Source organism: Arvicanthis niloticus, chromosome 28 (assembly GCF_011762505.2).
Source record: "Arvicanthis niloticus isolate mArvNil1 chromosome 28, mArvNil1.pat.X, whole genome shotgun sequence".
Lineage (NCBI taxonomy): Eukaryota > Metazoa > Chordata > Mammalia > Rodentia > Muridae > Arvicanthis > Arvicanthis niloticus.
In genome coordinates, this window is record NC_133436.1 from 4,044,784 (window position 1) to 4,072,554 (window position 27,771).

A 27,771-nucleotide genomic window follows, 5' to 3' on the forward strand; every position below is an offset into this window, starting at 1 on the left:
CTCGCATTTACCACACCTTCATAATACACCATATACCACACACTTCTCATCACTCATACCAACATGACACGTACCTCACATCACACATCACCACACTGTCACATAATCATACACTTAATACCCTCACATGCTCAGCTCCCCTAATGCCCTTCCTGCCTGTCTTCCTACCCAGAAAGTCATCTAGGGGGGTGGGCAGGGAGTGCACCCACCTCTTTGGAAAGCCTGGTGAAGAGGTCACCTCCCCGCAGGAAGTCCAGGATCAGGTAGAGCTTGCCTTCAGTCTGAAAGGCTGTGGGAGGAGATAGGGGTGAGCAAACACTACTCCCTCTGACCGTTGATTCTCTGTTCTTCCCAAGGCCCAGTTTCTGTTCTGTTCAGACAAGGCTGTTAATCTGTAGAGCTGCCACTCACTCAGACAGGCATAGCTGACCAGCTGGAGGTCAGCTGGCCAGGGACGGAGCCCAAAAGGAGGAGAAGGCTGCTCATGACCCTCAAGGGTATGTATGCCACATGACTCAAAAGAAGTCAGCGGCCATTTTATTGGAGTCTTGGAACTTTCTTTTTCCCATTCCTTCTTCTCCATCCTTATACCTCTTCTGATCACAAAGTGACTGAAAGACTCAGAGAGAGGAAAGTCTGGAACAAACTCATGTTCATCATTGGCATTATCAATTAGGCATTTGTCACAGCAGGTCTCACAGGCAGACAACCTGCTGTAACATTTGTTGATGGAAGATGGTTCTGGAAGTACATTTCTTTCCTCCTGTGGAAGTGCATCCTATACTCAGGGCACAAGAGGACCACTACGGACTTCCTCCACTCCAGCAGTGTTCTTACTACTTCGTGTACGTGTTAGGAGGGAACTCATTCTCCATGTGCATGTACTGGTAGTGACTCAGGACACAGTCTACGAATCTCAGACCCAGGGCTTAACAAGGGCACACTGCAGACTGAGGGACCCATGAGCACATAAAGACATGGAGAAAAGAGTCACACTATTATTGATGTGATAGTTAGCCCAATGGGTCTGATAGCATTGGTAACTAGGTCAGTGTCAGAGAGGGTCAGCAACCGCAATGGTCAGGCCAACATCAGGAAGCATCCTTCATTGGTCACCAGCTTTAATACACAAGGTACCAGGCCAGAGGGTCCTGCTATTTCTGTGTATTGAAAAAGTTTCCATTTTCTAAAAGGTCCAAGACCATTTATTATAAATGCTGGCATTCTGAAACACAGCCTCTAACTAGAAGACCTTCAGATGGGGCTATGTGTATTGCAGAATATCTGTTTGAAAGTCTGTGTAAGACACCCACTTCTTAACTTCCTCATAAAAACAGCAGCCCCAGTGCCTGCCTTGGTAGCACACACCCTGGAATAGATAGATGATCCTGAGATCATCAGCATAGCCCCTGCATAGATATGACACACAAATTTGAGAAGTGCCCTGATGTTTTGTTTTCTTTTTCTTTCTTTTTTTCTGTTGTTTGTTTGTTTTTTGTTTGTTTGTTGTTGTTGTTGTTTTTCGAGACAGGGTTTCTCTGTGTAGCCCTGGCTGTCCTGGAACTCACTCTGTAGACCAGGCTGGCCTTGAACTCAGAAATCCACCTGCCTCTGCCTCCCAAGTGCTGGGATTAAAGGCATGTGCCACGACTGCCCGGCTTTCTTTTTCTTTTTTAAATAAAAGGACTTAGTCACCTTTAAAAAATGAAACACTTCCAACAGTGACTCCAGGCTTTGCTCTGACCACAGCCCAGGAGCAGCTTCGACAGGACAGGAGAGAGAGAGAGAGCCAGGCAACCTTAGTGCTGCCGCTGAGCGAGAGCCTCTAAGCAAGCAGAGCTGCCATGCCTGAAAGGATGAGGGTTCCAACGGCCCTTTGGCCAACAGAGGAGCCAGCTTCTGTTCTTTCAGAAGGGTACACCACACAACTCACAGCAGGCCTAAACTCTTGGATTTTGGAAGTCTCCCAATTCCATCTCAGGTGCATTCATGCTTTTGTTCCATTTATAGGAATCTCTAGTTTTGTTGTGGTTTCTCTGCATCCTCTATTCATAGGGATGCCTTAACAAGAAAAGTGTGCAGTGAGGTGCGTATTCTGGCTCCTCCCTCTCACGTGAGGTGCAAAGGCAGGGAACAGAAAGGCAGGCTTGTGGCCTCTGAGAAAGTACTTCCTCTGAGCCTCACCAGACAGAAACAATAGCCTTCGAGGGCAGTCTGGGGTTCATGGCACTCCACCCTGCCTTTCTTCATTCACTTTGAAGATAGAGGTTAGAGACCAACAGGCTTTCTGCCCAACACCACTGAGTGTGTCATCATGTCTCACCCCAAGGTCAGGAGACCCAGTGCCAGGTTACCATGGTAATGTCTCAATGATGGGCAGCCCCACCTCGCACAAAGTCTCTGGGATGAAGAGAGCATGTCTTGCTCTTTTTGGAAGATCAAATAGTAAAGAGATTGAAGATTGGGGATTTAAGAGAACTTTATCTCCACACAAGACAGGATTCTGACATAGAGGGGATCTCCTTTTGGATGCATTATTATTTCTGTTTCCTCTGATGGAAGACATCACCGTAAGTCCTCAAATCATGTCACACTTGCTGCACTTACCGTAGTGCAGCTTGACGATGAAAGGGTGGTTCACCTCTGCCAAGATGTCTCTCTCCATCTTAGACCTGACCCGGTCTCGCACTGTACAACAAAAACAAAAGGGTCTCAGGATGTGAGCAGAGATCTCTCAAGGCTTAGATACACAGCAATGGACAAGCTAGCTGACTGTCTCATACACAGGGAAAGTCTGCAGCAGTATAGTGGCCTCTCTCCTCCTTCACTGGCTCTAAGGATCACATTTAGACACATTTGCTCCCTTGTTTCCAGTTCTTTTTCTGCTTTACCAGAAACATGGAAATGCACTGTAGACGCCACGACACTTTCCTCATAGGAGAATCTACTCATGTGCCTTAAGAATAAGGATCCTTTCTCACTGACTTTACTGTCCTATCATCCTGTCGTGTCTCTGGACTCCATTCCATGCTTATCACCATTCCTCAGCCTTGGGTGTTTCAACTGTGTGTGTGTGTGTGTGTGTGTGTGTGTGTGTGTGTGTGTGTGTGTGTGTGTGGTGTATTATGACATTCTTTTCAGTGAGCACTCTGTCTCACGTTCGGCCATGAAATACAGACATCATTAGTTTTGAGGCAAAATAAATGAACAAAAAAAGAGACTGACAACCACTTGAGAGTAAGAACAATGCTAAGACCCCACCGGCTAACTGGTATATCCAGGAGGTGCACCCAAGGGACCTCAAGTGACCTCTCTGAGGAATGGCTGAATATACAGAATGCCCACAATGACAAGTGTGTCATATTACATTGTTCGTCACTATTTAGAATAGCCATATACACACTTAAAGTGTTATTAAATAAATCCTTCCCCAATGTTGCTATAATGATACTAAAGTGGGAAATGACATGTTTGTTTTTTTTTAACCTGTGTTTTAGACCTAACTTAGCGTCCTGGAAATCAGTGTTCTCACCCTGCAGCTAGCATGCATTTTCTTCTCAGAAGGAAATTATGTTCTGTTGATTGAGAAGGAAAACTGTACCCTCCGGCCAGCTCTCAAAGAGTGTAACTCGGCCCATGCACCGACAGTCACCACAATGCCAGTTGTGACTCTTGGTGGCTGAGGGGTAGCTCGTTGGGAGGCATGGACATGAGTCAGAAGACGGAAGGGACCTAAGCAGGATATTGTCGATAGAACCTGCTTCTTGCGATGTTCTTGCTGTAGGAGAGGAGCACTGATACACAGCTCCACAGACGTACATGCCTATAGGACCAGGGTCATGAATTTTTCTCCCTCCCACTTCCTCCCTTCCACTTCTGTTCCATCACCATTTCTTTGTGCAGTCTGCACTAGCATTTAGCCTTCTAGAAGAGGCTGGTAGAAAGATACACAGAAGAGGGCAGCAGTGGGGGGCTGTCAGTGGGAAGCCTGTAAGTGCTGAGGGGAGTGGAAGGAGGGAGAAGAACCTTACAAGAACGGCATGTCAGGAGGCGGCAGACAAGGACTGTACAGGTGCTGAGCAACCTGAGTGTAGCACAGAGAGGCTGCAGGAGGAAGGACATACACATGGCACAGAGTCATGGCTGGACCTGATTGAAATGCCTGTGGGGAATGTGACAGCAGGTGGGAATTGTGGGAGGCTAAGTGCATAGTCCTGAAGACACTGAGCTAACATGAGAAGGCAGACCAGAGAACTGAGACCAGGAATGTTCTATGATAAGTGTGTGCTTATGGAAGCTGGCCTGTTAGCCTGGATGTTGAGAAATTACCTTGAAGGGAAGTCATAGGGTTGTCAGGAGGAGGCCACCTGCAGCATTTCACCCAGTGAAACCTCTAGCCTCTCCTGAGGCTAGCAGGAGACTGGGCTACAGCTCTGCTAACAATGCAAGTGTAAAGTCCTTGTCCCACACAGGGGTCAACCTGGGATGTACAGAATGATACAGGCCCTTGATGGAGACCTCAGGTGAGGAGTATGGCTGTCTTATGCTAGGATTTAGAGAGGACACATCCCATTGTGAAGATGTTGCAAAAGATATAGAAACTGGCGGCATTCAACCTGGCTTTTCTTAATCAGCTGCCATGTTTCCAACTAGCCTAGGCCTGCGGCCAGGAGCAGCGGCGGCATATCGCTGCTCAGTTTATTCTGTCCGCTTAGGCGACCAGAGACACTGGCCCTGCCACCCACAAGATGCCAGTGTGGGAGATGGCTCTACCAATCTTCCATGCTGTCTCCACAAAGCTGGGCTGCGCCCAGACCATCCCATCATCCACGTGGGCCCGGTAGGAAAGGAGACTCTAAAGCTTAAATATTAATCAAAGGCTTTATATGTTTGGTAATACTCAATAACAAGATGCCCACATAATTACAGAAGTTTCCCAATTAACTAACCTAGATAAGTTGTTACCCAGGACTGCTCTCGGTACATGCGTGGTCATCTATGGTGCTACCATACATCTTTCCCTCTCCCTCTCCCTCTCCCTCTCCCTCTCCCTCTCCCTCTCCCTCTCCCTCTCCCTCTCCCTCTCCCTCTCCCTCTCCCTCTCCCTCGCCTCGATCCTCCTCTTCCTTTTCCTCTTCCTCTCCTTACTCCTCCCACCTTAGCTCCTCCTACATGAAGAGCAACATGAAAGATGACAGAAGGTGGAGAACAATCCAGAAGCATGAGAGAAGCTCGCTGCCCCACCCTGGACAGTCCAGACCATCCACCAGCATGAGGGCAGACATGAGGGCAGACATGAGGGCAGACATGAGGGCAGACATGAGGGCAGACATGAGGGCAGTGAAGGATCATTAGAACCTTTGAAACCTCACTCTTCCTGGGGTCTGCAATGGGACTGGACAAGTAAAACCAGAGAAGTCCACGCCTCTGCCACGCCTCTGGAATGACTTTTACGTGGTTTGCTGCACCTTTATTTTCTTACTATACAGCCCAGGGTGGACTTGATCTGATTTCCTTCCTTCAAGCGTTCAAAGCCTATTTTTTTCAATTAAAAACTTTCACCCACCCACTCTAGGAGAAATACCCTATCTGGATACAGATAAAAACACGGGTTCTTGCTTATGCCAGGTTGAGGGCACCTTTAACCCACTGACTTCCCTGATAGCGCCCTGGAGACTCCAGAGCGGGTCTCTCCACTGACCATGCCTCCCAGGAGAAAATCAACCATGGGAGATGAATAAGAAGGGAGGGACAGAGCTTCCCTGCCTCCTCAGCCCCAAGACAGAGATTCAGACTATCAAGGCAGGAATGTGGAAGCTTTCCAGGTAGTTGGTAAAAACCAAACTGAAACCTGTTTATTCAGTGAGAGCACAGCTTGATAGTTAATAAAGACCGAGGGAAGTGGGGTATGTACTCAAAATAAAAGAGGAGAGGAGACACTTTCATGAACCCAGGCTCTGAGTCTCAGCAACCCAAATCGCATTACCATCAAAACGGAAAATCTCTCATTCCTGCCCCAGCTCAAGGGCAGTTGCTGTAGACCAAGGGGCTCTTTCTTTCTATGCTGGACCGCAGCTGATTTTTCTGTTGGCCTCAGCAACACCTGGCCAGCGCTGTTACACCCACACTTTTTGTCTCAGTAGAACACACACTTACTGTCATTCCCTCATGCCTTTTTGCTATGAGAGAGTTTCCACATCAACTGCCTGGCCCCATCCCCACGACCCAGGAAACCTGGCCTGGTGAAAAGGGCAGCAGAGAAAGAGGCCTGCTGCCCCACCATCTCACCGAGGCCTGGGACCTAGTCTCCATCACCTGAAACCCCTCTAAAGCCAGTCAGTGTCCTTAAGCTCACTTAGTTTGAATGAAGGACACTGTCCAGCCCCCATCTCCCAGATGAAGGACATAGTCTCCAGTTTTTGAAGATTTAATTTTTGACAGAAAATGGTCTGTGAGCAGAGGAGTGCCCAGACATTTGGGAGTCAAGACGTTTTGCAGATAATTACTTGCTGCCCAGAGAGAAGTCAGCGGGTGGCTTCCTAAGGAGGAAATGGGAAGGAGGCTGGAATGCTGAGGAGGGAGGGCACCAGCATGTCTTTGCCTCTATCTCCTCTGCATAACATGGTTTGGGGGAGCTTAGCAGCTCTGCTCTTAGTCCCCTCGTTTGTAGAGAGGGATTACACATACTCACGCTGAAAAGGCACCCAGAACTTGTGATTGGAGCATGCCTTGCATGGCCCCCTGCCTCCCAGCAATCGGAAATCATCCAAATGGGAATCAAACAGCATCAATGAGTTAGCTTTGAAATACAATCTGTTCAGATGCGGGCAGCCACTGAAGCCGAGTTTCTGAATGAGTCAATGTTTTAACGAAGCCCCTCAGCTAAGACAAAAACAAACACAGAAGTGGTGACAATACCAGTCTGGGGGCTGGAGCGAGTGTTGGGGGTAACTCCAGCCAGGAACTGTTTCAAGACATTGCAGTCAGCACAAGTGTTATCAATACTCAGCTGTACTGGTCACCAGAGTCCTATAGGCATGTATGTCTGTGGAGCTGTGTATCAGTGCTCCTCTCCTATAGCAAGAACATCGCAAGAAGCAGGTTCTATCGACAATATCCTGCTTAGGCCCCTTCCCTCTTCTGACTCATGTCCATGCCTCCCAACGAGCCACCCCTCAGCCACCAAGAGTCACAACTGGCATCGTGGTGACTGTCGGTGCATGGGCTGAGTTACTCTCTTTAAGAGCTGGCTGGAGGGTACAGTTTTCCTTCTCAATCAACAGAACAATTTCCTTCTGAGAAGAAAATGCATGCTAGCTGCAGGCTGAGAACAGCAATTTCCAGGACTCTAAGTTAGGTCTAAATCACAGGTGGAAAACCATGTCAAATTAATCCTGAAAGAAATACCACAAGCCAACAATTTCTTCCACGCTTGAGAGATGGCTGCAGGAACAAGAATTCTGCACTGCGTATGGTACTGGTAACCACGAGCCATCATTACACCCATTGACCACTTCAGACTATTCATGGAGGAAGCACAGCATTCTCCCTAAGCAGACGGCAACCCCAATTCTGCACAGCAGACTGAGGTGAGCCTGGGGCATGCTGTGCATTTTGCCCTCCTGGCCCATCTCCAGAGCAGTTGATTCCCATGGAGAGAAAGAGCAGAGAAGCTTCCTGAAGGTTTGTGTGCCAGCGATGCTCCAAACCACCAAAGGTCTGACTTTCACACAAATGTGCGGAAGGAAGGCACCTATTAACTGTGACCCACTGAGAGGGTGTGGGGCTTCCCAGGTGACATGGCCAATGGAGTCAGAATTGGCTGCGGCTCCACGCCCAGTTTCCTACTCTGAACCACGTGCTAAGCAATCTCCACGTTAGCAATGAACAGAAACAGGAGGGAAGTTTAAGATTCTCAGGCTCAGACCTTCCATGAAGCCCCAGCTGCAGCTGGGAATCTACCAGAAAGCCAATGCCACACTCAATACAAAACATCTCTTATGGCTGGTAACAGTGCCCATTTACCAGGTCATGAACTGCACAGAAGAGATCAGGTCCATTTAACATCGGGGCTCATGCTTGGGAACGTGTTTCTGGGGAGAACATTCCCTCAGTCAACTCTTCCATCATTGAGTGAGATGTCAAACTCCAGGGTTCCCTATATTTAAAGCACATAATAGGAAACCATTTCCCACAGTTACTTTACACTGTCACGAAACTTTGCCAAATTCAAAAACACAAAAACCTATAAAGCTCCTTAAGGAGGACCAGCCTGTCACGAAGTGGGAGTGGGACCGGGAAGAGGGTAGACCTTAGCTGGGTGGGCAAGCAAGAGCATGCACCTGTGGGCTTCTTTCTCTTCCTGCTATGGCGCACTTGGCATCCCTGTAGAAACTGCCTGTTACTTTTGTGATAAAAGAAGGGGCTGTGCCTAGCACTCCAGACTGGAAGGTAAAATAGAGCTGAACTATTATCCTCCTTGTCAGGTCCCGAGGACTCCCACTGACAACAGTCCCCCTCCTTCACACCTGGTCGTCACTGCACTTCAGAGAAAGAATCTAAAGTCTCAAAAAAAAAAAAAAAAGGTTTCCACAAGCCCCAACCCCCCTTTCATTTCTTCTTTTTCAAAATGACTTTGCTATTCAACTGAATTCCAGTTCCCTCTGGTGACTGTACTCTTAGAGTTCGTGATTGGCAGGGGGAGGACACACCGTGGGTGTTACAAACACACCTCTCTCTGCTGCATGTCTTACAGTCAAGCTGGGGGTTGGATGGAGATGGGAAGGAACTGAGTGTCTGAGTGGATACAGAGAAATTGGAAGCACAAGGGGGCCAGGAGTCCACTCAACAGCCACCAGGGATTATAGTATCCAACACACACACACACACACACACACACACACACACACACACACACTGCTCTGTGAGGCTCCTCCATTTTCTCTTAAGAAAGAAACCCAGTTGAATTTCTGGGGGAAATCTATTCCTTAGTGATGATCCATTACGGAGACCTGAAATGGTGTGGAATATAAAATAATGTTTTATTTTAGATGACTTTGGGAGGAACACAGGAGATGAATTTTTTTCCTATTCCTTTTCCCCATATGGCTCATTTTCATGATATGGAAGAGACTGCACATAGTCAAACATACTGTTCTACAGTATTTGCTTTTTAAAAAACTGTAAGACACCAGGTTCGAGTGGTTTTGTTATTGAAATTTTGAAATACAATTCATGGAGAAAAAATAAGTTATCTGTAATTTGGTAACTAGACAGAGTTTTTGCTTACATGCCCATATTATTCTGCTGATGAAGACATAGATGTGTGTGTGTGTGTGTGTGTGTGTGTGTGTACATTTAACACAGGCTGGGGGCTCTCATTAGGACAATCCAGGAGACGCAGTCTCACATACTACTTAAAACTGGGTCAGGAGGCTTTTCTTAAGAGCAGTTCAGCTTAGACTATAAACCATTTCAAAGGCCCATCATACAAGGGAAATTGTTACAGGTTCTATAATGGTTATAAAAGTTATAGGCTGGACATTCTGCTTATCTCTGATGGAACAAGGGCTAGTGAAGGCGCACAGAGAGCACGGCCTCCTGGTCCTTCATGCCTGTGCATGCTGCAGCACAGGCTGAGCACCCGGGACCCTCCTTAGTGGCTCCCCCTTCACTCTGCTTCCCCTCCATCCCAGAGCTGGGGAGGAGGATGAGGGAGCTTGGGCAGTGCTTCTCTTGATTATCAACCTCATGGATTAAGAAATGACTAAGTGGCCGGGCAGTAGTGGTACATTCCTTTAATCCCAGCACTTCAGAGGCAGAGGCAGGCGGGTTTCTGAGTTCAAGGCCAGCCTGGGCTACACAAAGAAACCCTGTCTCGAAAAACCAAAAAAAAAAAAAAAAAGACTAAGTGGTTACTGTAGCTCAACCCAGGTGTATCTGCAAGGGCATTTCCAGACACAACCAGACAATGATGGCATCACTGGAATGTGCATCGTAGGAGGTGTGGCCTAACTGGAGAATGTAGGTACTTGGGGCATGTTTATGCCCTGGCTACTTCTGGCACTTGCCCTTTTTTCTGCCTCCTATTGTCCAAGAAATGAAGAGGCCCCTCAGCACAGTCCTGTTACTGCTACGCTCTACCCAACCACACAGAGACACACAGCCTGAGACTGAATCCTCTGAAAGCGTGAGCCCAACATGCTCCTCCCTTCCTTCTTTCTGCCAGGCTTTCATCATGTGACTGCAGAAGGAGCTGATGTAAGGGATACGAAGCTCAGAGAAGGCACCGTTAGGCCTCACTTTAAGACCAGGAAGACTAACGTGGAGCCAAGCAGAAAGTGCGACAGGTGTATTACTATCAAGAACGATATGCCCCTCGGGCTAAGCACCTATGACGTCAGCAGCTGCTGTCGCCTAGCTTCCTTTGTTTTCAACTACAAGAGGGCACCTGATCTGGATCTATCTGAGAGAAATTCACCCTTGACACTTTCCATTTTAAAACATTTTTCTCTACCCCTAAGAAGTCCAGGCCCATGAAGAATTCAAGCTTATGTTTCCAATGTCTCTTCGAGAGCCACAGGTACACAGCCACTGGAGTCAACGTCCTTGGTTTCTCTTGCTGTTCTAAGACCTAAAGGAACTAGGGAGGGAAAGGCTTATATGGCCTACACATCCAGTCCATCACTGCAAAAAGCCAGGACAGGAAGTCAAGGTAGGAGCCTGGATGCAGAAGCTGATACAGAGACCATGGACTTGCTCAACCTGCTTTCTTAGGCCACCGGGATCACTTACCCAGGGGTGGCGCCAACCCCAATGGGCTGGCCCTCCTACAGCAATGATTATCAAGAGCATGCCCCCACACACTTGCCTACAGGCTAATCTCACGGGGGAGGGGGGACGCGTTTTCTCAGTTGAGGCTCCCTCCTCACACAACTCTAGCTTCCCCCGAGTCCACAAAGCCAGCTCAGTCAGTCCTCTTAGCGTCAAGAAACTAGAATCATTACACATGAACCTTGGGTCTGCCTTCTCCTTCTCAGAGTCCTGTCCTCGTGTTCATCCACGCCGTGGCGTGCATCAGTAGTGCATTTATTCTCACTGCCACGAAACACACACTGTGTGGACAGACCACATCCCACTATGGGACAAGATAACAAAGGACCTAAGAAAAGCATCCCCAGGAGGGAAGGGCTCACAATTTGAGGTACAGTCCACCATGGTAGGACCAGGAGGCAGCTGCTTGTGTTGCACTCACAGCTAGGATGCAGACAGCTGACAGATTCGTCCATGGGTTGCTGTCACCCACCTACACAGTGGCCCTTCTCTCCTCAGTTGGACCTCTCTGGAAACATCTTTAGAGACACACTGAGGTGTGCATTTTCAGGTGACAGCGATAACGACAGACACCACAGTGCACAGTGGGTTTTGCACTCAAGGCTGTGCTGCTGATGGAGGAGCTGGGTCTCTGTGGGGCAGCTGGGTCGTAGGGCAGGGTTTTGCTGCCTCTGAAGAACTGCAGAAGTGGTCCATTTTGAGGACTTTCAAATGATCCTGAACTAGCAGGGTTTTAACATCTGTTTCTCTGAGACAATCCTTTACTAAATGTTGGGTGGAGAAATGTTTGTTATACATTTCTGAGCCATAAAGAACAATTCCTTAACATTTTTTTTGTGAAGAATTTTGGACTGGCTCATCGTATTCAGTTAACAACTAGCTGTACCAACATTACACTGTCAGCTCTAAGAAAGAAGCCTTCAGTTATGGATCTGAATGATCTGTGAAAAACCCACAGGCTCTGCTCCTACGTGATTGCAAGCCACTTGTCAGTGCTTACAGTGGCCTTCCCTAGAAACACTCAGAGGACAGATCTCTGCCCAGGCAGGCAGAAGTAGTCAGTATTTGCATTTTCTAACCACTGGCCAACCCAGTTTATCTTTTTTATGGAAAATAATTGCCAATTCTAAAGTGAGGCCTTGGATCTCAAGTATCTGTTGAACCCCAAAGCCATCTCCCTTGGAAGAATTTTTCTGGCCTGAATACTAAGATGTTTACAGTCTACGGAGACGTGGTCCATACATCTACTACCCTAGCTTACTGGTTATATGCTGATTGAAAACATACACTTTATTTCCCCAGCTAGAGATCAACTGAGTTGAAGGCACAGAATAACACACTCTTTGGATCCTCTACTGCCAAGGTCAGTACATGACAGGACCTAAAAAATTCAACTGCCCCATGACATCTTTTGTATCTCACAGCGCCCAAGGGTCTAAGCATGAGCTCCCATGCTCCTGCCAGATCAGCCGCTAGCCAAGGCTCCACCTGTACAGGGCAGTACACATCACCAATGAGCCAATGTCACATCATGTCCACGCTGGTGTGAACCTTGTGAACCTGTCACTAACAAGCCACTGTCACATCATGTCCACGCTGGTGTGAACCTTGTGAACCTGTCACTAACAAGCCGCTGTCACATCATGTCCACGCTGGTGTGAACCTTGTGAACCTGTCACTAACGAGCCGCTGTCACATCATGTCCATGCTGGTGTGAACCTGTCACTAACGAGCCGCTGTCACATCATGTCCATGCTGGTGTGAACCTTGTGCTGGGGGGGTGGGTTGGATCCCCCCTCAGTGACAGATGAAGAGGATGATTAGAACAGAGCAGGTTTGAGTGATCTGAATCTTGGCTTGGGGCAGGCCCTTGTGTTGATTGCTTACACCCCACTGGGAGGATGGCACACCAGAGGCTGGAAGCTAGCGGTTCGCTGCACGTCTAACCCCCAGTCACTGGGCAACAAGGGAGCCTAGCACATTTGCAAGTCGGCCATTTGTGAAACTGAGCAACCCAGTGTGCCGGGTGGTGCTCGTCCTACTGTGGAGCCACAGTGGAACAAATGGCTTACTTCTCACTGCTCGTTTCCCACATGGTCCCTGCAGCAGAACATATGCAGAACGCTCCTTATGCAACAACTTCTCTGAGAACTTGGAGAAACTTGCAGGGATAGTTAGAGCACCCGGGAAATGGCCACAGCTTATTATCAACCAGAGATCAAGTGCCTAGTGCCCTCCTCTGGGAGCAGTTCCTGAAACCACGAACACCAAGCAGGGACAGTATTTCCTCAAACTCCCAAGAAGACTGCAGTGATGTAGCTCAGAAGCAATTGGCCTCTCCCAGGACCCTTACCTTTCAAGGTGGCTTTCTTCAGGACCTTCATGGCGTAGAGCTGACCAGCGTCCGATCCTGTGACCTTCCGTACCAAGAACACCTGAGGAACAGGAGACACAGTGACTGTCTGTGCTGTTAGCTTTAACTGTCACCTGGATACAGTCTAGAGGTTGGGCACCCTGGGACTACACTGGGTTTACCTGTAAGAGTGTCTAACTGATATGGGAAGAACGAGCCCATGATGGGTGGCATAGTCAAAGACAGAAGATGCTGAACTGTTGTGGAAGTGGAGAAGCTGAGCTGAGTATAAGCTAGCAGGCTAACAAGTGAGCATCCCTGAGTCCGTTCCTCTGTGCTCTTGACTGGATATGACGGGACCGCCTGTCTCAATCTCCTGCTGCTGTGACTGCCCTGCAGGACTGGGCTTTGAAACCATGAGAACTTTGGAATCCCTTTCTCCTCTAAGATGCAACTTTCTCGGTTGCAGAGATGAAACAGGGCACTATTTTAAGGGATTTGACAAGGGAGTATGAAGGATGCTCCGACTGTGGGTTCACATAGGAAATACAGGCTATCTCCAGCACGGAGGCTTCCAACACATGCTTCATCTGAGCATCATCCTGCACCTGGTTTGGATACCAGAAGGGAGACCCAAGCAGATCAGACTGCACCAGACTGCGCTGGCTACTCCTATCTGAACTCTCTGTACCCAGACTGGTCTTAAAAGTTTCCATAATGAAACACCATGGCCAAAGCAAGTCAGGGAAGAAAGGGTTTATTTGGCTTACACTTCTGCATCACAGTCCATCATCAAAGAAAGTCAAGACAGGAACTCAAACAAGGCAGAAAAGTGGAGGCAGGAGTTGATACAGAGGCTTGCTACCCATGACCTGTTCAGTCTGCTTTCTTATAGAACCCAGGACCACCAGCCAAGGGACAGAGCCACCAGCAATAGACAGGGCTCTCCCCCATCACTCACTAAGAAAATGTCCTACAGGTTTGCACACAGCCTGATCTTATGGAGGCGTTTTCTCAATTGAGGCTCCCTCCTCTCAGGTAATTCTAGCTTTGTGTCAAGTTGACATGAGACTAGCCAGGACACGAGTCTAGCTGTGGGCAGCAGAAGCTCTCAGTTTTTTTGCTGGCCCTTAAGCACACTCCTGTGGGTATTTAACATTCTCTGAAAACACTTCTGATGCAAGAACTAATCAACAAAACAAAAGATACTGAGGCAGGCTGAACTTAAGGCGAGATTGCTGATTTAAAAAAAAATAATAATAATGAAGAAAAATGCTAAGTGAGAAAAGGAATGTTCAACACATGAACAAAGCAATGACTTCCTAAAAGAATTTTTCCACTGATGTAAGCCCTGCTGAGTGGCAGAGCCCACACTGGCACCCTGGGCTGTGGTGTAGCTGTGGGCAGAGGCAGTTTCCCTTAAATGGATCTGTTGCATTTCTCCTTCCCCAAGGTTCTCCTCATGCCCAGCCCTCCTGCATGCACGTTGGGATAGTATAGTTCCATGCAAACTCTAGAGAGCCCACACTGACCACGGATGCAGCTCCATCATGAGCTTATCTATAATATCAATCACAGTTGAGATACTGGTTTCCTTAGCTACATGGTAAATAAGTCCTCATTCTCCTGGTTCTCTGTCTCAGACAAGGAGACTGTTCAGGAACCTGCAGAGTATGGAGCAGGATCTCTCAGTGCAGAGACAGGGTATGGACCAATTGGTATCTGCTGTCCTCCTGGGAGACCCCAGACATCTATTCCAGCAGCACAACAGATGAAGAAGTAGGAAGATGCATTGTCCAAGCCTAGGACACACATCTGTAGATGGAGTAGCAACCCCACACCTACATCATGTATCCTGAAGGGAACTCAGCTGCCTCCTGCCCCAGCACTGCCTCTATCCAACTCCTCCTGGCCACTGCCAATGCTGTAATCACATCCCTCAGAAGAGGAGACTATGTGATGTCCGTGGGGAAATGTCGTGCTTTCTGCCAGATGGCAAAGGTGCAGAAGAGAAGGGCCCTGTCTTGTACGGTGATCAGCACCTCCAGAAACATACAGGGTCCTGGGAAGTCATGGAGACACACTGTCACTGAGACATCCATGTGTATTGTACACATCTCCATGGCTAGATGAATAAGTCTATGGTACAGACCCAAGAAAGAGTCTGGGGCTCAGTCTCTTATGTACCAACTGCCACCCTGGATTTCACACACCGAACCCACCCACAGGATCCTGAGAGCCCCATGGCCCTGAACACAGCTCCACCACATCCCTACAAGTTACAGTAGGTGGACGATCTCTTGTTCTAGGCCAGTGGTTCTCACCATTCCCAGTCCTGCAACCCTTTAATACAGTTCCTCATGTTGTAGTGTCCCCAACAATAAAATTACTTCGCTGTTACTTCATAACTATAATTTTGCTGCCGTTATGAATCATAACATAAATATCTGTGTTTTCCAATCATTTTAGGTGACTCCTGTGAAAAAGATGTTCAGCCCCCAAAGGGTTTGCAACCCACAGGTTGAGAACTGCTGTTCTAGACAATGTCATACTGGGTCAAGGCCACCTCCTTGCTGAATGAGTTTCCCAGTAAGCAGGTAGAAATGAGAAAGCATTGTTCTTCTTCATTGCAGCAAAGTCTCTTATTCACTGGGATAAGGGATTTTTCGAAAGCAAAAAGCATTAGAACCCCGACTGCAAAGTCTCTGTGTCTGAACTGACTCAGTGCACGTAATTCCATTCACTCTTCCAGCCTGTTCCTGACACTCACAGCATCTATCCTCACTTTGTCAAAAAAAAAAAAAAAAAAAAAGTGTAGAATTGCTAATGCCTGGCAGGCAGGGGGCAAGGGGCAGGGGGCAGGGGGCAGGGGCCAGGGGGCAGGGGCCAGGGGGCAGGGGCCAGGGGGCAGGGGCCAGGGGGCAGGGGGTGCGAGGAGGCAAGAGGCAGGAGGAGGCAGGAGGCAAGGGGCAGGGGGCCGGGGGCAGGAGGCAGGGGGCAGGGGGCAGAAGGCAGGAGGGAAGAAGCAGAAAGGGGCAGGAGGCAGGAGGGAGGAGGAAGGGGGCAGGAGGGAGGAGAGGCAGGGGGCAGGAGGGAAGAGGCAGGGGGCAGGAGGGAAGAGGCAGGAAGGAGGCAACAGGAGGGAGGAGGAGGGAAGAGGAGGGAGGAAGAAGGAGGCAGGAGGAAGGGGCAGGACGGAGGAAGGGGCAGGAGGGAGCAGAAGGTATAGCCAGGAGTCTAGGTGGCATGAGGGACCCCAGGTGCTATGCAGACCGTGGCAGCTCAGCGTCCCTTCCATCACTAGAGAGGGGAGGCCGAGAGCTGGAAAGCAGGTTGAGGCTCTTAGCAGGGTCTGTGCCATCAGCCACAGGACCATCACATTTTCCTGCCAGCCATCAGAGCTGAGCACTGAGGAGCCAGCAGGCACGTTGCCTGCACCCATACTGTAGTGGTTGCATGCCAATGTGTGGCGTCAGGGGTGCAATGCATCCATGGCCAGGTCACCAAGTCTCCACAGGAAGAACAGGATCCTGGGTCACTGTTCAAGCCCTCACAGGACTCTGGCCGGTAGACGGAGGAACCCCTCCATTCTGTCATGTTATAGCTGGGACAAAAGCCCCAAGAAAAAGATTTGCATGATGGAAATTTAGTCATAAAATCATTCTGCAGGGAGAAGCCTGGGAAGAGGAAGCAGTATGCTTGCATTCAGGACTGGCAGGCCTTTCTCTGTGTTTCCCTCCATGCCCACAGCCCCATGCAATGTGACATGATATTACAGTGTCCCCCAAGTTCACAGCAGTGTAGGAGAGAGGCTGGTGAGCCCTGTGCCACATTCCAATACATCAGGACCGTCCTCACCGATGTGGATAGACTGATGCCACACCCTTGGACTCCCTGGCCTCCAGAACCATGAGTCAAATGGGTTTCTTTTCTTTAGAACTTGTCCAGGTTTTAGTCTTTGAAAATGTAGTTATAGCAGCACAACATGGGCTAAGACAGAGGCCATGGTAATGGCTGCAGAGAGCACTCCTGCCTAACCAACATCTAAGTGGAAAACCACATCCGAGGTGCACAGGGCAGTGCCAATCATAAATTAGCTAAGACAATGTCAATTTCTGTGCAGATGTTTGCATATAAAATGCTTGAAGTTTTTTTGGAGACAAGAGACTCACTCTGTAGGAAAGCCTGGACTCAAAAATCACAGCAATTCTCCTGCCTCAGCATGTGAGCATGGAACGTCTCTATCCTCGTTGTATTTCAAATTTTAATAATGAAACTACTGACCGCAGTGGCTAATGCTTGCGTTCATCTGTTTTAAGGCAGGGTTTCTGCTTTTTAAAAGGCATAGAAACGGCTGCACTCTGTCACTATTAAAATGCTCCTACTAAGTGCCAAGAATTAGAACCATGTGCAGCAGTTCTCACTAAGGTGATCAGAGAAGTCTCCTAAGAGATGGGACAAAGCAGAGAGGACTGAGTTCCCACGGCAGCAGAGACCGGAGACAGCGCTCAGGCGAGGCACACGCATCCCTATCCTGCTCCTCTGCTTATATAATTTAGAAATTTATTTGAGTGCAGTGAGAAAGCCCCGGGGCAACTTAGACGATTTTAGCAACTATAGCTGCTGCGCCCATCCTCCGAGCAGCCGTGTGTGCTGACATGCTCCCCGCAGCCGTGTGCGCTGTGGTGTGCGATGACAGGTCCCACTTTCAGAACAACTTCCACACAGGCAGCTGTGTGGCTCAGGCCTGATGCAACAACACACACACACACACACACACACACACACACACACTCAATCTCAGGAGCACTGTAATCAAACACAACCACTGACGGATTCTCTTAGCAACATGTTCTCGGCCTGGCATGGGGACCTCAGACAGCAGGACGCTGGGGCTGAGCAAATGAAGCAAGGCTACTTTCTGGGAACTCCCAGGCAACGATCTCCCTCAAAAGAAGGCATTTACAGCTCCATTCGTGTAATGCCACTGTTAAGTTATAAAAAAGCAAAAGGACATTTCAAAAGGTCAGCTTATTCCCTTCTCGGAATGTGGGACTCACAATTAACCACACTCCGGGAAATTTTGAAGGAAAAAGGAGAAAGCATCTACTCCTCCTTTGGTATTTCTAAGGAGAGGGGAGCTAGCTGGAAGGAGCTGGAAGAGGTGGGAGATCTCCACCCAGCCACAGGCTCTGGTAGATCCTACATCTCCGCCCTAGAGCGGCCAGCCTGCATCACCCCATTAAGCACTGGGACATACAACCAGGCTTCCTCACTCTCCTAAGCTTAGATCACTTTTCTTTTGATGGCAAAGGCTCCCTCCTGTTCCAAACACCCCAGGACTCATGCAGTGCTGTGGGTTGTAACCAAACACAGATGAGGAGACGCTGCATCAGAAAGACTCCACACACCATGCCCTGCATCTACATGCTACAGCATCTAAGCCATGCGATTCTGGAGCACAGGGCACCATACCATGTAAGATCAGTCTCTGGGCTAAGGGCACTCAGGTTCTAGGGTGTTCTGGCATGGGGACCCAAAGCAGATGAGACTCACCTGCTGCTTGAGAGAAATCCCAGCCTGAGCCTTCCTATTCTGAGGTTTCATGTAACCATCTGACCAGGGAGCACAAGCAGAAAGAGGCACACAGCTGGAGTTCAGTAGCCCTCTGCTGAGGTCCAGGGCAAACATGGTTTTTCATTCCTTTGTGACAGGGTTCATTCAGTCACCCAGGTAAGAAAGGTGGGACAGTAGGCTCAGTGATGGGCCATGGCCACCCGTGCTGGGGTCAGGGCTTCAACACACAGCCTGCCCTGGGACCCCTGGCATGCAGACTAATGGAGCAGACCACGACCTTCAATGTGCCTGCCCTACACATAGAAGTACACAGTGCATTTGCCTGCAGTGCAAGGGTTAAATCATGTGGGGCAGTTAGTCAGACCAGGGCTAGCTTCCCCAGTCAGCTGCTCATACTGCTCTCAAGAAAAAGAAAACCTGTACGGACAAACGTGGCAAGATTTGTGGCCCCCGCCCCCAGCTGCCATGCAGAGACCAGGAAGGCCTGAGTGAGTCTCCAGGGCGACCCACTTCTTTCTAGACTCCTAGTCTGGTCTCCTCACTTTCTGAGACAGAGCATGGCTGGAGCCAAGGATCTCGGGGTGCAACACCCACAGGAGCATACCCTTCCACTGCCTCCCCTGCCCCTCTCCTGACGGGTACCCACCCAACTCCAGTCCTTTGTCCCACCTGCCCATATAAGATTAGAAGCTGAAGAGGTAGACTATGTAGCATGTCATTAACATCTTTACATCAACAGTGCCTAGTCAAACATTTGTTCTACAGAAATGTTTTCTTAAAAGTCAAGTTAAAGTATGAAGTGTACACGGAGCCTGAGAAAGCCTTTCCTCTTCCCCTCCCCCTGAAAAAAATAAATAAATAAAGGATCTCATGTAGCCCAGGCTGGCCTTGAACTCAGTAAGTCATGGTGAATGACTGACCTTCTGATCTTCCTGCCTCTGCCTCCAGAGTGCAGAGATTACCGGCGTGTTCCCTCACATCCAGTTGATGCAGCACTGGGAACTGAACCCAGAGCTTCCTGAGTTCAAGAGAAGTACTCTGTCAACTGTTCCATATCACAGACCTCCTTCTTAACTATGTTTTTAATGGCTCCATTCCTGAGCAAGACGTGTCCAGGTTCAGGGCAGCTACCGTTCAAGTGACTTCTGACTGGACACTCCTCTGAGGTGCTTGGGGGGTGCCCAGTTTCCTTTTCCCTGGGAACTCAATGCTTCTGCTTTGTGCCCAGTTTCCTTTTCCCTGGGAACTCAATGCTTCTGCTTTGGGACGGAGCTGTAGCAGCCACAATAAAACAGGAGTTACCCAGAAGCAGAGCCATCATGGCAGAACTTCTGTCCTGGGAAAGAATGGCCCCCACTAGCATGAGCTTACACTGGAGGAGGCTCCTCCCTCAGGAGACACATGGGTAATGCTTCGGAAAGGCAGGAAAGGGAGAGAACACTTGTGTTTTCAAATCCTGGCTCTTAGAGGAAAAAAAAAATTATCTCCCAGTTTCTCTCTGCTTCTTATTAATGCTGAGCCACCCTACTGACAACTCAGACAGGCTCTGTTTTCAGTTTTCAGTAACAGCTGTGGACATAGGAGAGACAGGGCTTTATTCTGCTACATAAACTTCAGGACCCTGCTAAGCATGCGCTCTGTAAACCTCATGATTATACTGGTAACAGACACAAGTAGAAACAGGTTCCTTGCTGCTTGGCCATGTAGAAAGAGAGAAGGGAGGAAGGCATCCCGCCTCATAAACACAATCAAATGACTGGCAAGATTCGGCACATATCCACCGGCAACACAAAAATAGTTATTCTGAAGCGCCGGGACAGTTCTGTTCTCACTTCAGGGAGCGTTGGTTTCTTGCTGTATTCAGGCCCTTCTGCTCTAGCACTCAGTGTGTGCCCATCCAGCTGCTCGTCCAGTGGGTACTGTGTATGGATGGGGCACGAGGAAAGAGCCAACATTTCCCATCTCCTGAAAGGGATCAGACCCGTTGCCATAATTCGTGGGGTAGATATGAGGACATGCACAGGCCCAGCACACAAGCCCTTCCAGCTTGGACTCATGACTAGTTTAACTCACAGCAAAAGGATATAAAATAAGTTAGTTAGCTTTATTTTACAAGTAGGGAAACCAAGGTATCAAGGTATCAAAACTACTGTGCCATTGACCAGGTGAAGAGAGGAGACCAAATCCTGGCCTTCCTAATTCTTGAGTGACAGCTGTGTGGGCCAATCCAGAGAAGGCCTTTCCCCCTCTTTTTCTCTTATTCTCCCAACAGTCACTTCCTTTTCAAAAAGAGCTATTAAGGATGCCCTCCCCTCCCCACCCCACCCCCGGTTTGAATGGGATAATCTGGCTCCTTCAGTAATAACCACAAGCCAAGGGGAACTTGATGAACATGAGAATGTGGGTGATCTGGCTCTTCATGGCTCACGATTCTGACAAACACAGGCTCAGCTAATGTGGGCAGTTCCATGCCCAGTTCTGTGCCCAAACTCTGCCAGATTCAGCTGGTACTGCCTTTGCATCTGATGCCAGCCCACCAGTGTTGATCCGTTCGACTCACCTTTCCATACGACCCTTGTCCTAAAACCTTTAGCAGCTCGAACTGGGAGGGGTCTGCCTTCTCAAAGCCTTCCTTCACATGGTTGCTAATGTCAATCTCCTTCACAATGCCTTCTTCCTGCAAGACAGCAGTGATGTGCGGTTAGGACACAGCCACGCCCCCTTCAAGCCATCTGTACCCTTAAATCTGAGAAAGTTGTTTGCTCCGGAGGCTTTCGGAAAGGGGGATGGTGTGCTATGACTGGCAGGGAAGCCTTTAATGCTCTCTCTCCTCCAGAGGTTTCTGTCACCTCTCACCAATACCACAGGAAAATCAGAATATATTCTCCATGAACGTCACTCTGCAGGTAACAGTGTGTATAGAATGTGGCCTCAGAAGCCCAAGAATCAAATGGTGACCTGGTGGTGCCAAGCTGAGCTGCTTGGGAGACTGGGAGAAGCTCCCACATGGAAATGCATGACTTATTTTCATCCCACCTCACTTTCCAGTATTTTTGACACAGATAATGCACAGAGTGCTAAACCAGAGCTGTTCTCCATAAAACCCACACAGCATCAGTACAGTGTCCATCATCCTATCCTGAAGCTATGTGACTTCCCATATAAAAAGAACTTGGGCTCTGCCAACATCAGCCTTTGGTGGGAGGACTCTGGACATCAGATAGGGCAGGGAGTCATCCCCAAACAGCCAGCAAGAAGAAGCCATCCTACCTCTTCCTTCCATACAAACGCAAACACGGTTTCCTCTCAATATCTGAGTTACAGAGCAGCAGGTAAGCTTAGTTCTCCATTCAAGGACTGACTCCAGAACATTCCACCTCAACTCAGTCCAAGTGGCAATGACCATTTACATTACATGTTATGTTACAGAGAACTGTGTGGCCTGGGATCACAGGTGTACACTGCTATGCCTGGCTCCCTGTCTCATGTTGAAATAGTTGCTTTTGGGGCTCTCGATGCAGTTCCCCCGGGGCCAGGACATGATCTGTCGTGAATCACACTAAATGCAGGTTTCTGGCTCAGTGCCTGAGAACAGAACTTGTTTTGTTGTTGTTGTTGTTGTTGTTGTTGTTGTTGTTGTTGTTGTTGTTGTTTTTAAGTATAAAATGAAGTTTATTTGGGAGCTTAGGAAGGGGGGTTGAAAAGGGAGTGGAGGCAGAGAAAGAGGGGATACAGAAGGAGAGAGAGGGGGAGGGAGAGAAAGGAGGGAGAGAAGGGAAGAGGCTGGCCAGGAACAAATGAAGGGGGGTAAGGGGAGGGAGAGAGAGAAGTCGGGGTGGTGGGGTCAGAGAGGGAACAGGACTCTTAAAAATAACTAGATGTTTGGGGAAAGAAGCTGGTTTCAAGGCCAGACGCCAGCTCCACTTACAAAGATATCATCTCGTGACTTGTGAGAAAGAAACCAGAGACAAGGGTCACCTCTGCATGCCACAGATGACAAGGAGCTCTAAGAAATCCTACTGAATGGCTGCAGGGTTCCAGAATGTTCTAGGAGAGCAGGAAGTAGGAAGGACAGCCACAAAAGCAGTTATTGGAGCAGAGCCCCAAACAAGGATAGCTAGCCTTCTTCCTTTCTTGTTTTTAATCTCTTTTATGTCTTCCTCTTGTTGTGTTGCTGCAGCTAAGGATCTGGGTGCTACATTGAATAGTCAGGGTCTGAGCAGACATTGAGTCTCATTCACAACATTAAGAGGATGTGTTTAGTTTTGCTCCAGTTAGAATGTGGGCTACAGGTTTGTTGTATAAACCACATGTTCTTTCTCAGATCAGATTTGGCCAATAATGTGTTGTGTGCATGCGTACATACATACATACATACATACATACATACATACATACAGATACACATACACAGGAGTGTAAAACAGAAAGGACAGTGAGGCTATACTCATGGCACCTCAGCAATATGGCTGCCTAAACAGGACCGGAACAATGAAGCAACAGACAACACTGCAGAAGGGCGGAAATCTCACAGGGCCCTACCTCCTGACTACAAGCAGCTAAGAACCACTGAGAGAGGGAGAGCTGATGGGGGGCGGGGGACTGGTTATACACAGGAACAAGCTCCTTAACTGGTCATCTAATTCCAAATGGTCAGCCCTGAAATCACATACACACAAAGGCCACTAGAAAGACTCCGCAGAGAGGATCTGTGCATTCGTGTACTTATACATATACATAATAATAACAATTATGGAGAGGCCATGAATTTGAGAGGGAGAGAGGTGGTGTACACAGGAGGGGTGAGGGGGAAGAGCGGGAGGGGAAATTATATAATTATATTTAAATTTTATTATAATATATATTGAATAGAAAGGAGACCAAAGGAGGATAGATAACAGGATGGATGGGGGGATGAGAAAAACTGACACACGGGAGGGACATAAAAGAGAAAGGGAGACTGAAGGGTGGTTACAGAAGAAGATGGGGATGAAGGAGAGGAAAGCCTAAAACACACTCTGCTCCCTTGAGGACTCTGAGCCTGCTGGGACATCAAAGTCCAGTCAGCCCTCTGTTCCTCTGTCCATCTGGAAGTTACGTCCTACGGGTGTGCTACTGTGTAAATGCCACACGCTAGCTGATGGTGGCCTAAGCAATTAATTCCCTCTCTGTCTTCTAAATGTCTTCTCCAGACATGTAAAGCTGATCAAGATGACCATCTGTCTCTCTATATAAGAAAACCGGATGTTACAAAATGCCACCTCCCCAGATGTACTGATTCCCAAGGCTCACCTACCGTTATCCCATCCGGCTACACTAACTAGAGCCCCCACGTTTAGCTAAAACTAACTCTGTGCTTCGGAAAACAAATAAGATCAGATAACCTGCCGCAAGGAGAAAGGGGTAGAAACTAATGGTGTGAATACTTTCTGGATGCAAAGAAAAAGGGAAGAAAAAGAAGCTCGGTGTTCTTAGTCACACAGGGGCGTTAACATTTGGCAGGAAAGATCCCTCTGGATGCAGGGACAGCGTCTTTGGTAAGGTGCATGGTGGGAGTCCCCCGTGCAGCGGGGACAGCTGTGCACTAACCCAGGGACAACATATTTATAGGAGAAAGAGAGCTGAGGTAGGCTTGGTATCCATCTGGGAAACTAACAAAAAGCCTTTAAAGGTGACATGGTGGCTAGAGAGGTGGCTCAGCAGCCAAGAATGACTGACTGTTCTGCTTCCAGAGGATCGGAGTTCAGTTCCCATCAGCCACGTTAGGTGGCCCACAACCTGTAACTCCAGCCAGGAGATCCTACACACTCTTCTGTCCTCTGAGAGCACTTACACACACACACACACACACACACACACACACACACACACTGCACACATATACTCATTAATAATGATAATAAAAAATAATAGTAATATAAAATCGAGGCTGAGTGTCAATCATAGACTTCTGAATCAAGTGTGATGTGTTTATCTCACTTTCCTGGACTTCTAGATAAGGACCTGAGAGTTGGTTTTTCCTTTCCAGCACAGCAGGGTAGCCACTTCTACAAGTGTTTGCTGGGTTCAGACTCTGCCTGTGAAATCTCTACAGGAGGTCTCCTGGGCCGTGGTTCCTGCGTGGTAGGCAGTGAGAGGACTCTGTCTCTCCATCTCTGGCCTTGGCTGTGAGTTCAGCTTCCTGCTAGATAGAAGTGGACCTTCTTTGGGATCAAAACGTGCGTGACGCGGCTCCCTCGCTGTACACAGCGTTCACCAGCCCAGTGACAGAATTCAGCACGTGGTTTACCCGTTTCTGAAACTGAAGGAAACTTTCGGACAGAAACCTCATGGAAAGCATCTACTGAATAACTTCCTCGATCCTCTGCTTCCTTCTCTCGCTCTCACTCCCTCTCTCCTCTGCCTCTTCTTTCTTTCCTCTTTGTTGTAGTCAACTTGGCTACTTCACATTTTTAAAAGATTATGACATATTTGGCAAAAGGAAAATAAATGGCTCTAGCTCCAAGCTTTCCAATGCAGCCTCCCACCCCCCAACATGGTACCATTGTCTACCCTTGCTTGGTCTGTAGCACTATCGGAGGTGGGAACCTGGAGCAGAAGGAGGACTCAAGTAGAACAAAGGCATTTACCGAAGCCCGAACAAACCAACAATTACAGGCTTCCAATGACAGATGCGAACGAAGGCTGTGAAGAGAGGGGATAAACTGGAGCCGAATCCCCCGGAGCTGCATCTCTGCGAGCCTCACAGCACAGTTAGCTCCTGAGATCACATTTCCACTTCTCTAGGAACACGGAGCACCAAGAACTCAAAAGATCGACAGCAAGGCCAATTGCAAGGCTCTCTCTGTGACATCCCACAGGTGGATTCCATTCCTGAGCTCCTTGTTCCCCGCACCCTGTGTCATGGTTTGGAAGAAGCAGGCTGGCCTAGCCAACCCTCCCAGAAGCCATTGGGATTCAGATCACCCATCTCGGTATCCATAGATTCCTCCACAGGACGAGATGTGTATTGCACCAACAGTATATCCAGCAAAATATCTACACAGCATCTACTCTGTAAGCACCTACAAGGGACACCTTGTAGGATAGTTTAAGTGCTGACCCTGTAGGACACCCAGCTCAAGACAGCATCCAGCGCTGGTGTGCGCATGACCTCACCATTCTTAGAACCTCCCTATCTGTAGAGTAAGAGTTGAGCCTTAGCACAGGAGCAGACACTAAGATAACTGCCTGTGTTGAGCATTAAGCTGCTTGTGTTCTATAGAGCTATCAAGCTCCTTGGCCACTTACTAGTGAATGGTTTTTTTTTTTGGGGGGGGGGGTTGGTTGTTTGTTTGTTTGGCCTCTTGACACAAAACAAGAAAAGTGGTTAGTTTACAGGGAACAGCCAACCTTGGTGTGATCCAGGAGTGGCTGTTGAGACAGAACTGGAAGGAGCCTCAGAGTTAGTCCAGCTACCAGAGTGTCCCCAGTCAGAATGATAACTCTTCCTCTCTGCTTCGCCCCAGACGTGGAGTGGCAGCTATTTATCTGCTATCGGCTATCACTGTCTTCCTGTCACCAGACCTCTGGCTTACACGTGAATGGAAGACACAGCACCTGAGCCAAGTCCCACAGGGCTGTAATTGGCGAAAGGCCAAGGCACTTAAAGGAGAGAACCAGCCTACTAGCAGCTGCTTCTGGAAGCTTCTGAATTGCCCTTCTGTCTCGGAATGACAGCCTGGGGACATTAGTGCAAATCCCTGCTGAGATCTGTGTAGGTATCCTTGGATCTTACTCAGAACTCAGCCCTACTACAACACACAGCGAGCTGGGCAAAGTCTTCTCGAGGCGAACTGGGCTTCATATCCCAGAATGTTTCCTGGGAAGACTTCAAAACAGTGGCTGGTTGAGGGCGGGGTCAGGTTGATGGAAGATTCTAGCACATTTCTAGGATTCACGACTTATTGAGGCAACGGCTGCAGCTCATGTGTGCAATCTCCAGTCACTTCTTCTCAGGGAAACATGCTTTTCTGACTGCATTTCAAACTTCTAAAATAATGGTTATGCAGAAAATTGCTGCCATGTTTTTCGTATCAGGTTTTCACAAGATCGAGTCCAGTTTAACCTCATGTCAACCCTTAGGGCTACCATGCGCCAGGCCCCTGGCCAGCTTCAAAAGTGGAGTGTGGCAGTGGGCCTGCCCATAACCCACAGACTGGGTGTGAAGGATGCTCCCTGAGCATGGTGCTGCTGGCTGCAGGAAACCTCACAGTCCTGCTCCCTTTCCAGTCTCTCCAACTGTCAATGCCTATCGTGACGGGGGCAGGCTGCAATCACACATGACAACTAGAACCACCAACACATGCCTAAGCATGGTCACTCTCTCCCAGATGTTTCGCATGAAGAAAGGTATCCCCTCTCTGGTCCTGGATACTCCTACATCCAAGTAGAAAAGACCTGTCCCTAAAAGAGAGCAGAGCATGGCTGCGTACTGATGGCGTTCTTCCTTCTCAGCAGACTCAACCCTTCCACCACCATGGTGGATCATATAGAAAAGTCCCCCAGTGGCTCATATATTTGGGTGCTTGGTTATTAGAGAGTGGTAGTACTTGACAGAGATTAGGAGACGGGGCCTCGTTAGAGGAAGTGTGTCACTAGGAGTGGGCTACAGAGTTTCAAATGCTCAAGCCAGGCCCAGTGCCTCTCTCCTTCCTGCTGTCTGTGGACCTGGAGGTAGAGCTCTTAGCTCCTTCAGCACCGTGTCTGCCAGCCAAACTGCCACCATCCTGCTAATGGACTAAACCTCCGAATGTAAGCCAGCCACAGTTACATGCTCCCTTTGTCCGTGTTGCTGTGGTTATGGCATCTCTTCAGCAACAGGACAGAGGCTGAGACATCCAGTGATGCGGCAGCAGAGCCACTGATGCCTTGATTATACGCTGGACTGGACTTTAAGAAGACCATGGGAAAAGGGAAAAGAACCTCCAGATTTAAAAAAAAAAAAAAAGGATACTGGTGAGGGTGAT

General features: G+C 48.6%; 1 protein-coding gene across 7 annotated transcripts in view; it reads right to left on the bottom strand.

Moving 5' to 3' along the window:
* Rps6ka2 (ribosomal protein S6 kinase A2) overlaps positions 1–27,771 on the bottom strand; it is a 281,111-nt gene that overhangs the window by 59,525 nt on the left and 193,815 nt on the right. For all 7 annotated transcript variants that reach the window (XM_076926602.1, XM_076926604.1, XM_076926605.1 and 4 more), the window contains 4 exons: positions 21,324–21,440; positions 13,187–13,268; positions 2,608–2,688; positions 210–289 (listed from right to left, as the gene is read on the bottom strand). In XM_076926602.1, the coding sequence (XP_076782717.1) occupies positions 210–289; positions 2,608–2,688; positions 13,187–13,268; positions 21,324–21,440 (360 nt within the window). The remainder of the gene's footprint in view (positions 1–209; positions 290–2,607; positions 2,689–13,186; positions 13,269–21,323; positions 21,441–27,771) is intronic.